The sequence below is a fragment of the Natrix helvetica genome, assembly GCF_964273705.1.
Source record: "Natrix helvetica genome assembly, chromosome: 2".
Classification (NCBI taxonomy): domain Eukaryota; kingdom Metazoa; phylum Chordata; class Lepidosauria; order Squamata; family Natricidae; genus Natrix; species Natrix helvetica.
In genome coordinates, this window is record NC_138552.1 from 292,986,373 (window position 1) to 292,997,988 (window position 11,616).

The window sequence follows — 11,616 nt, forward strand, 5'->3', positions numbered from 1 at the left end:
GTTGCACTTGCCTGTGGTACGACATCTTGCAGAAATGTGACAACACTTTCCATGTAGGACTGCTCCCTGGAAAAGAAAGACGAATATCCATAAAAAACAATGGTTATTATATACATACATAAATGTCCAGGTTAAGGTTACAGGTTAAGCAGCATCGGGCACATCACAGAATGGGACTGAGAAACAGTAACCCAAATAAATGAAGGGCATAAGATGAGAAAAAAAGATAGGCAACATCGGAAGAAGTTAGGTTTAAAATTGCATTTTTTTCTGAACGCTACAGATTCCCTCGCTCCCCCCAAAAAGTTGACTTTTGATACTTTTATTATCAGAATTCACTAGAACATAACATGAACAACTATAAATACATTTGTAAAAATAAATGTACCTACAAATTGCTAGAAGAATAAAAACTGACTTCAAAAGTTAGAGAGGGTTTCTAAGAAAAATGACAGCATTTAAAATGGTGAGAATTAAGACTTGAGATTAATTATAACAGCTCGTAGTTGCTACAACTGATCTGAACTCTGGGTTGTATCAGACAAAGCAATTCCAAAGTGGATATCGAAATAACCCACTACCAAAAACTTCATTCCATCACCCACACAGGTAGCGTGTTTAGCAAACTTCAGCAGCAGACACATTCAAGTATCATCTTCCATTTGGAACTCTAGATCAGTGTTTTTCAACCTTGGCAACTTGAAGATGTCCGGACTTCAACTCCCAGAATTCCCCAGCCAGCGAATGCTGGCTGGGGAATTCTGGGAGTTGAAGTCCAGACATCTTCAAGTTGCCAAGGTTGAAAAACACTGCTCTAGATGAACTGTATGGAATTGTATCTATAAAGTGATGCTGGCACAGTGGCTATAATGCAATATTGCAGGCTGACTCTACCCACTGCCAGGAGTTCGATCCTGACCAGCTCCAGGTTGACTCAGCCTTCCATTCTTCCGAGGTCGGTTAAATGAGGACCCAGATTGTTGGGGGGCAATAGGCTGACTCTGTAAACCGCTTAGTGAAGGCTGTAAAAGCACTGTGAAGCGATATATAAGTCTAAGTGCTATTGCTATTAAGTACTTACGTAACAGCCTGTGGCCGGACTATCACACCTCCGGTACATCGGCTTGGACGGCGGGGAGATTCAGCAGCCATTACTGTTCTAAATTCCTGGAAGCAAGAACCGAAGTGTTTTTGAATTATGTCTCACTCTCTTCCTCACTAACTTCTTCAGTGTTTGTCAACAGCACTATTTAAAAAAGAAATTGATATCACACGTAAACAGCAAGTCCGCAGGTCAGAAAAGGCAAGGGATGATGGATCAATGACATATTTTACCTCCCACAGCTCAAAACCTTGAATTGGAATCTCTAAAGCCCTGCCTGAAAAAATGCCCTGATCACCTTCCTATGTAGATTGAAGTAATAGAAAAATTAAGTCAGTCCTAATTCAGTGGTTACTTCATCCAATCACATTAAGCTAAAATCAAGCAGGTGGCAGGAAAGCTCATAAAATATAGTTTGGTGTGAAATCCAGAATTATCACTAAAATCAGAGGGGCTTGTTAATTACTGCCTAGAGTAGCCTCACGGTGAGATAGGTGCAAATAAATTTAACAAATAATAACAGATTACAGAGTTACAATACAATACAATAGCAGAGTTGGAAGGGACCTTGGAGGTCTTCTAGTCCAACCCCCTGCCTAGGCAGGAAACCCTATACCATTTCAGACAAATGGCTATCCAACATCTTTTTAAAGACTCCCAGTGTTGGGGCATTCACAAGTTGGGGCCTTGTAGGTCAGGGGTGTCAAACTCGTGCCCCGCGGGCCAGATGCATCATGTTCTGGCCACGCCCACCCCCCTTTTAGTGAAAGGGGGGAAGTCGTGATATGTCATGTGACGACTTGATGACAACATGATGACTCGAGCTTGATGCCCCTGTTGTAGGTCATCAAGTCCAAGCCGCTGCTCAAGCAGGAGACCCTAAACCATTTCTGACAGATGGCAGTCCAGTCTCTTCTTGAAAGCTTCCAGTGATGAAGCTCCCACAACTTCCGAAGGCAAATTCCACGGGTTGATTGTTCTCACTGTCAGAAAATTTCCCCTTATTTCCAGGTTGAATCTCTCCTTGATCAGTTTCCATCCATTGTTCCTTGTCGGGCCTTTGGATTTTTTGAAAAATAGGTTGATCCCCTCCTCTCTGTGGTAGTCCTTCAAATATCGGAACAATTATTTCAAAGATGTACCCCAAGCACAACTAAATATGGAAATCAACCAACTGCCAGCCTCACAGGAAAATGTTCATCCGAAGCCATCCATGACTTTCTTTCCTCTATCCTGGGGTACAAAAGACATTAAAAGCCTTTGCTGTGGAAAGAGTTTTTTTTTTTACTTTACTTTACTTTCTTTACTTTTATTCAATTTATAAACCGCACCCTCTCTCCAAAGAGACTCGGGGCGGTGTACAGTCATTTTTTTTAACCTCTCACTAGAATAAAGGCATGTTTCCTTCCTCTTACAGACTAAAAATGGGCTAAAAACATACCTGAACCCGTTTTTTTTAGAATTGTCAGGGGGTTTATACAACTGGATTAACACATACAAATGAATCGCCAGCACAACAATAGCAAAACCATTAAAATAAATCAAGGGAATTAAAACAATTATCCATAAAATACATGACAGTGCAATCGATATCCTACAAACAAATAGAGCTATTTCACATATTCCTTAACTTCTCAGGATCCCTAAGGCCAGAAGCAAAGGTCTTTTGAAAGGGCAATAGGGTCGAGGCTGAGCTTCTAGGGTTGCCAGGTATGGGGTGTGGGTCTTCCTCAGGCGGATGATATATAGATAGTTCTTGAGATACGACCATTTGTTTAGTGACCGTTCAGAGTTACAACAGCAGTGGCAAAAAGTGACCGTTTTCCACACTTACGACCATTGCAGCATCCCATGGTTGCATAATCAAAATCTGGCCGCTTGGCACCTGGCGTGTATTTACGACACTTACTGTGTCCCAGGATTGCATGACCCACCTTCTGACAAGCCAAGTCAACGGGGAAGCCAGATTCACTTAACAACCGTGTTACTAGCTTAACAGCTGCAGTGATTCCCTTAACAACTATGGCAAGAAAGGTCATAAGATGGGGAGAAACTCACTTAACAACTGTCTTGCTTAACAATGGAAATGTTGGCTCTATTGTGGTCGAGGATGACCTGTTTACGGAGAGCGGGTGCCATGGCAGAAAAGGCTTTCCCCCTGAGCCCTTTGTCCGATGAAACTCCTTAGTAGACAGGACCCTTCTGCCATGATGAGATGGGTAATGTATTGGATGGGAGATGTAACCAACAAGAGGCAGTTCCTCAAGTAACCTACAACCATGCTATGTAGGGCTCCATAGGTCATAACCAGCATTTTCAATTGAATCTGGACAACCAATTCCGCTCACAGGGTAGAGTTGTAACTGCCACTGGTCAAGGAACACATATAACACCAACGTATTTTGCATCAGTGGCAACTTCTCGGTGCTCTTCAAGAGCAGCCCCTTGTAGTGCACCTTACAGTAATCCATTTGGGAGGTGAGTGACTAAGGGGTGTGTGTGACTGAAAGCAGAGCCTCCTAGTCCAGGAACAGGTGCAACTGGTGCACAACTTGAAATTGCACAACTGGAACCTGCGATGGAGGAAGGAAGAGAACCAGCACAATAGTGATGCCCACTTCCAAACACTGGAGTAGTCAATCCAGAAGGACACCATGATCAGTACAGCAAGGATGGATACGCTACCCAAATCCCATTCCTGCCAAAGGTGATCTAAAGATACAACTAGTCGCTGTGGTTTTTTAAAAAATATGGTTTACAGCTTAGATTTGCTACTTAGCATAGGTGTATTCATTTTTATGAATGTAAAAAGGTTGCCCAAGAGAGAAGGATACTTGGGCTAGTGTAATAAGTAGCAAATACTGTATATCAATAAGCCCCAGAATGGTTTGTAAGATTTATTCTACATTGACTGATTCTCAACTATTCCTTCCTCCTTGCCATGTTTAATATATGCCCTCCAAGAAAAGCAAGATAATTGTTTCCTAAGATCAAAAGTTATTATTATTTTATTATTATTTTCAGTCTTCTAAGAACTGTCATTTAAACAAGCCCACAAATGAGTTCAAAAGAATCCTTCAGGCGCATAGACATACTTGGCCAGAAGGGGGCCACAGTATGTTTTGATAACCCAAAAATCTGAAACTGGCAGAACTGTGTCAATCATAAACTCAAATGTATACAGGTATTCCTTTACATACGGCCACAATTGAGCCCAACATTTCTATTGCTAAATGAAGCAGTTGTTAAGTGAGTTTTGCCCCATTTTATGAGCTGTTCTGCCATGGTTGTTAAGTGAATCACTGCAATTGTTAAATTAGTAACAGTTGTTACGTAAATCTGGCTTCCCCATTGATTTTGCTTGTTAGAAAGTCACAAAAGGTGATTTCGTGACCCCAGAACACTGCAACCGTCATAAGTATGAGTCAGTTGCCAAAAGCGTCTGAACTGTGATCATGTACCATGGTGAAGCTGCAACGGTCATAAATGTGAAAACGATCATAAGTCACTTTTTTCAGTGCCGTTATAACTTCAAATGGTCACTAAACAACCATTGTAAGTCAAGGACTATATACATATGGTTGTCTCCTCCTTTCTACGCCAGCCCCTGCTGTTCTATCCCAAATTCCAAGAGCAGCTAGGCATTAAAAGAAAAAGCAGAATTTGTTGCCTACAGAGAGAAAGGATTTGTTTTTTGTTTTTTTGAAGAACCCCTATTTTCAGTGTCTCTATCCTCCCTATCCCAAGAGCACTTCTAGTAGTATCTCTCTCTGACTCTCTATCAAATGCTCTTGTAGATGTTCCTTCAACCCTTACATTTTTGCTTTTTCACTACCATTTGCTGTTAAATTAGTAGGTAAACCCATTGCCATTATTATTATCCGCACTGTAGAATTAACATACACTACAAAATGTGGGACAGAAGATATTTCAACCCCATTCTTTCCTAATACTATAACGCAAGGGTCCCCAAACCACGGGCCATAGACCAACACCGAGCCGCAGAATGCCAGAAACTGGGCCACGCAAAGCCCCACCTGCGGGATGCAGGCAGCACGCAAAACTATGGCCCACCCGGTCTACTGAAAAACTTCTCTCCACAGAACCGGTCCCTGGTGCCCAAAAGGTTGAGGGCCGCTACTATAATAGGTTAACTGACGAAGTGTTGCCCAAATCATCGTTTGGATTGATCAATAAAATGAAGGCAAAAGGTATCAGCTTCTTATTCTGCTGGCCTGATATAAATAAAAAACACAGCCACTCAAGTATTAGTTAAGAAGCAGTTAAGAGTGCAACGTGCCAAACCACACCATTAGTTATCAATGGTCAACGTCCATCGATGGCTGTGTTTGCACAGCACACTGACCCACAAATTAATCATGTGTTTAGTGTATAGTTAACATGCAAATCCAGACAATTGAGTCAGTTACCCATAGCCAAGTATGTCAACACAGGAACTGTTTGCTCAGTTGTAGCTTATGAAATAATTAGCCAGATTCACACATCCATCAGGCTGCTTGGCAGCATATATCATTCAAATACATTTGGTGTCTCATGGGTACTGCAATTGTGGAGGGGAAAGATGGCACTGAGGAAGAATAGTCACTTTGTTATTCATTGATCTGTTTAAAGTAAATCAAAATAGTGGCCTTTTAGAGTTTGCAGGACACAGTAGCTTGGCTTGCATGGAGATAATGAATCTCAAACTAGCCAACTGGCTTTTACCTAAAATGTCATGGCTTAGTTTACAGTTTAATGTATTTTGCAAACTTCAAAATTAGTTCATTTGACTAGACCTCCATTAAATTACCCATGGTTAGAAAGGTTGTGCAAATACATTCTATATCCCATGTCATATTCCTGGTTAATTTGAATATACTAATTTTAATATTCAGTCATGTTATTTTATTTTTGATATTATCAAATGATATACAGAGGTCATTACACTCGTGCTCAACATAAAAACCATGTCCAAGTATTCTCCTCACTCATTCCTTATTCAAACATATATATTACATCTAACAGCCCTTTCAATTAATCCATGCCTCTATCCCAGTGTTTTTCAACCTTGGCAACTTGAAGATGTCTGGACTTCAACTCCCAGAATTCCCCAGCCAGCATTCGCTGGCTGGGGAATTCTGGGAGTTGAAGTCCAGACATCTTCAAGTTGCCAAGGTTGAAAAACACTGCTCTATCCTACACAAAAACCAATCTCTGGTCTCATACATTACACCAAAGTGTAATATTAATGGAAAATAATATTTGTAGCTCAAGAGTTGAACTGTGGGCTCTTTATTGTTCTCTGAGCTGGGTTATTTTCCTGCAGCATTTTATTACCCAACGAAGTAACGGCACGGGCAGGTTGCCGGCGTTACTGCCAGTTTGCTTTGCATGCTCTTTGGGCGCGTGCACAGTTGCCTGTAAATAGTTCTGCACATGCGCAGAGCATATAAAAAGGACAAAAAAACATGCCGGCAACAGCAGTGGTGACTGGGGAACCGGTTCGGAGGCGTGGCCAGCCTGGGTCGCTGCCGGTTCTGCGACCCAGGCCAACATACCACTACTGGTTTACCCGAACCGGTGCGAACTGGTAGCAACTCACCTCTGGGTAACATCAGCAGTGCTAAAAGAGAGTGGAATTTGCTCTTATAGCCCTGATGATGTTACCTAGTAATGAAACATCTGCAAGAAAAACATCAAGCTCAGAAAACACCAAGAACCCCAAAACCATAGAATTACTTGTTTGATTCTACTATACCAGCGATGGCGAACCTTTTTTGGCTCGCGTGCCACAAGTGGGGGGAGCGCAGGGGGGTCGTGTGCGGGCGTGCCGCACCCATAATGCAACGCGCGACCCCCCCCAGTGCTCATGCGCACACAACGCGCGACCCCCCCATTTTTGCATGCTTTTTTCGCCCTCCACAAGCTCCAGAGGCCCTCCAGAGGCTTCTGGGACTGTCCGGAGGCTTCCCTGAAGCCTTCGGAATGCTTAAAACCACCCTCCGAGCAAACCGGAAGTCCCAGAAGCCTCCTGGGGGGGGGGAAGGCTCTTTTCGCCCTCCCCAGGCTCCTATAAAGCCTCTGGAGCCTGGGGAAGGCGAAAAATAGCTTTTAAAAAGGTGAACTCAGCTGGACAGCGCGCGCATGCGTGCTGGCCAGCTGACAGGGCAGCGCCTCGCGTGCCCTGACAAATGGCTCAGCGTGCCACTTGTGGCACGCGTGCCATAGGTTCTCCATCACTGTACTATACAGTACCTTTATACAACATGCTTCGGCACGATTGATCAATCACCTATAGCTGGCTGATTTTACAATATTATGCTAAACTGTAAATAAACTAACCATATCACATCTTAGTCCAGGGGTGTCCAAACTTGAGAACTTTAAGACTTGTGGACTTCAACTCCCAGAATAGCTGGCTGGGGAATTCTGGGAGTTGAAGTCCACAAGTCTTAAAGTTCCCAAGTTTGGACACCCCTGTCTTAGTCCCTTGTTGTCGACTATAGTTTATGTGCATTTTCTAATCAGACTCCTGTAACAATTCTAGGTAAATTCAATATACTGGTAGTCCTTGACTTACAACCATTTGTTTAGTGACCGTTTAAATATTATAACAGCACTGAAAAAAGTGACTCATGCAAGTTTTTCACACTTACAACATTCCCATGGTCACGTGATTAAATTTTAAATGCTTGGTAACTGGCTGATATTTATGACAGTTGAAGTCTTCTGGATGTGATCCCCTTTTCCAAGTTTCCGAGAACTAAATTCAATGGGGAATCCAGATTCGCTTAACAACAATGATTACTAACTTAACTGTAATGATCCACTTAACGACTGTGTAAAGAAAGATTGTAAAACGGGGCAAAACTTGCTCAGCAACCGTCTTGTTTAGCAACAGAACAATCAGGCTCAATTGTGGTCATAAGTCAAGAGTTACCTGTATACACATACACATCATAAAAATATCACAGCGTGAAGAAAAATAAGAATTTCTTCCTAAATTGGAAAAAAAGAAGCCTAATACCACCCCAATATCAGGCTGCCCAGTGTTGCTCTGTGATAATTTTAATAACTGATAAAGAAATGCAAAACAGAATAATAGTTGAAAGGGACCTTGGAGGTCTTCTAATCCAGGGGTGCCCAACCCTTCGGGCCTCAGGGACCACTAAATTCATAATTTTAAATCCCGCAGACCACTAATATGATCTGCCAAATGACCAGCCGGGTGGGTGTGGCAAAGGGGTCATGTGATTGGGTGGTCATGGCCAACTCAATGTCACTCACGTCAAGGGGTGCCTCGCCGGCCTGTACTTGCCCCTCCCCTCCCAGCCCCTCCTCACCTGCCCACCCAGGCTCCTTAGGGCCCCAACAGGAAGCAGTTGCTGGAGCTAAGCAGCCACCATGAGAAAGACTTAGCAAAACAGCTCAGTTCAAACTAGATCTGACGGAGAAGGAGGCTCAGCAGAAACACCTCACTGAGGTCAACCAGCATAGGCTTTCCACGCAGTGGGAGTGTAAGACCAGGTACCGGCACCTGGAGGCTCAGGGGACTGAGATGGTCAGCCAGTTCCAGGCCATGATGCAGTCCCACTGGAACAAGGCCCTCTGGCTCTTTGTCACCAGCGGCGCTTCCCTCCAGCCTTCGCCCAAAGCCCCCCGCCAGGAGGCTGAAGCAGATCCCCCAAGTCGGAATTTCTGCCCCCTTCTGACCTACACAAAAAGACCCTGAAGGGGGAGACTCTGCAGCAACACAAGCATTCATTGTATACATCCATCCCAGGGACCGTAGTTTTAAGACTCCTGATTTAGTGCAATATAAAAATGCAGATAATTTTGGTGCGGACTACCAAAAGTTTCTCATGGACCACCAGTTGGTGACCGCCGATCTAGTCCAACCCGCTGCTCAAGCAGGAGATTATCAATTATTGTCAATTATTAATTTACATTTGTTTAAATTAGATAAAACTTAATTTATAAATAGATATATAGATATGTAGATATGTATTTGTGTTACAACCCCTGGTATGCCCAAATATGGGAGGGAGCTCACTACTCCCCCTTTCTGTCATTTGGCTCATCACAGAAAACCATCCAGGCAGAAAACCATATTTTTATTTTTAATGTTGCCTTTTTATATTTGTGTTGTATTTGTGCTGATAAATAAATAAAGGGAGACTAGTATAGATCTATTTCAAGCTATTTAGCTCTCATCAGCTAGCCAACGCCCTGGTTCGATTCCCAGTAAGGGTATGGCTAGCTGATGAGAGCTAAATAGCTTGAAATAGATCTATACTAGTCTCCCTTTATTTATTTATCAGCACAAATATAACATAGATATGTATATACACACACATACACATATATACATACACATAGATACATATCTATATACATATCTATATCATATCTATACATATACACACACACACACATACATGCATACTTATTATATGTGTATGTGTATATGTATGTATTGTGTGTATATTTATGTATTGTGTGTGTGTGTATGTGTACACACACACACAAAGTTTCCTTTGGGAGGGAGGCTTTTAATTGCCACAGCCATGAGGGAACCATGAAAAATTGCCTCAGCTCAACCCACCCAGGCTGTGGAAAACCACGGTTCGGAGCCAAAGGAAGGCCCGTGGCCCCATATCCGGCAGCCCCACAGGCTCAGCTCGATGGGCTTCGGGATCCTTCGCTGCCTCTGAGGCCGGCCTACCTCGCAGGGCTGCCGTGAGTGGGGGGAGAAAAGGGGGCGTGGAAGGAGAAGGAAATCTCGGCGGGGGCTTGATATTCCCCCTACTGACGCCGCCTCAGGCACCCCCTTTTCCCACGTGGCCCCCAACTCCCCCCCACACACGTCAAATTGGCTCCCTCACAAACGCGCGCACGACCCTCCCCCCACTTCCCCTGTCAGCCTGGCTTCCCTCCCCCCCCCGCCCTAACAAGCCCCACCCACCGCTCGCGCTCCCCCCCTCCCTCCGTCTTACCTGCTTGCCGTTGAACAGCCTCGTTGTCTCCCCCTCCCTTGCCAATATTTGGGACCCTCTCACCGGCCGCCTCTCTAACAGCCAATGGTCGGCCAGGGGAGGCGGGCGTGTACGGCTGTCGGATCCAATCCGAAGGCAAGCAGGGCGTTTGGCAACACTGCTGGGGGTGGTTGTCCCTCTCCCGCTTCTCTAACCGACGTTTCCCTTCTTGCCCAACCGCCGCAACTAAGCTAGGTTGAGAAAGCTTGGACGTTTGGGATGCTTTCGACGCTCCCACCTGGGGAGAAAGGAGGGGGGAGGGAGTTGTTTACATCCGGGGCTCAAAGGAGGAGGAGGTGCTCGACGTGTAATGTAGCCGGTGTGGAGAGCGCCAATGGGATTCGGGGTTGTCGGATATGCGTAAGCCACACCCACCAGTGACGAAAGGGAAGGTTGTTTACCGCTCGGGAAGGAGCAAACTGAGGACTAGCGTGTGACGTCAGGCGGCGGCTGACGCAATGACGTAAACAGTGAGGCACTTTTCGGGACATGTAGAGATAGAAAAGGGTAGAGGGACAAATCGATGTCTGCGAATGTAGGCTTGTTTAAAACCAGGATACAGACTTGTGAAAAAGTCTTAATTTTCATAAAATTAAGGGCTCTTAATTAACAAAACTAAGGGCTGTTAATTCACAAAATACTCATTTGGTCTAGTGATTTAAGATGCTGAATTAAAGAACCAGTTAAGTCTAATAAAGGGGTGGGCAATTAGGGCCCCTGTTAACAACCTGTGGACTTCAACTCCCAGAATTCCTGTCCCAGCATTAGAGACAGTAAAATAAAAGAATATTGAATTATGCAATATTTTGCACCTGTACAGGTAGTCCTTAACTCACAACCACCACTGAGCCCAACATTTCTGTTAAGCAAGACAGTTAAGTGAGCTTCCACCCATCTTACGACCTTTTTTGCCGCCGTTGTTAAGTGAATGACTACATTTGTTAAATTATAATTCTGTTAGAAAGGAAATAGATGCGATAGATAGATAGATAGATAGATAGATAGATAGATAGATAGATAGATAGATAGATAGATAGATGATAGATAGATAGATGATAGATAGATAGATGATAGATTAGATAGATGATAGATAGATAGATGATAGATAGATAGATAGATAGATAGATAGATAGATAGATAGATAGATAGATAATGATGATAGATAGATAGATAGATAGATAGATAGATAGATGATAGATAGATAGATAGATAGATAGATAGATAGATAGATAGATAGATAGATGATAGATAGATAGATAGATAGATGATAGAGACAGACAGACAGACAGGGATGGATGGATGGATGGATGGATATGTAGATGAGAGAGATGGAGACAGACTGACAGATAATAGATATGGAGACAGATATACATGGATGGATGATGGATGGGGAGATAGATGAGAGGGAGGGAGGGAAAGAGAGTGTGATTTTTTTCTTTCTAGCTTTATTGTTGTGTTGAAGGGTTTTCCTTTTTCCAT

At 43.5% G+C, this 11,616-nt stretch overlaps 1 protein-coding gene across 1 annotated transcript in view; it reads right to left on the minus strand.

Annotated features, from left to right (window-relative positions):
- The window catches only part of BCAS3 (BCAS3 microtubule associated cell migration factor), a 630,880-nt gene extending 620,440 nt beyond the window's left edge, over positions 1-10,440 (minus strand). Inside the window, exons 1-3 of the mRNA XM_081943945.1 lie at positions 10,099-10,440; positions 1,082-1,167; positions 12-66 (exon numbers count right to left, since the gene is read on the minus strand). Of these exons, the coding sequence (XP_081800071.1) occupies positions 12-66; positions 1,082-1,152 (126 nt within the window). The 5' untranslated portion in view covers positions 1,153-1,167; positions 10,099-10,440. The remainder of the gene's footprint in view (positions 1-11; positions 67-1,081; positions 1,168-10,098) is intronic.
- Between the last annotated feature and the right edge of the window lie 1,176 nt (positions 10,441-11,616).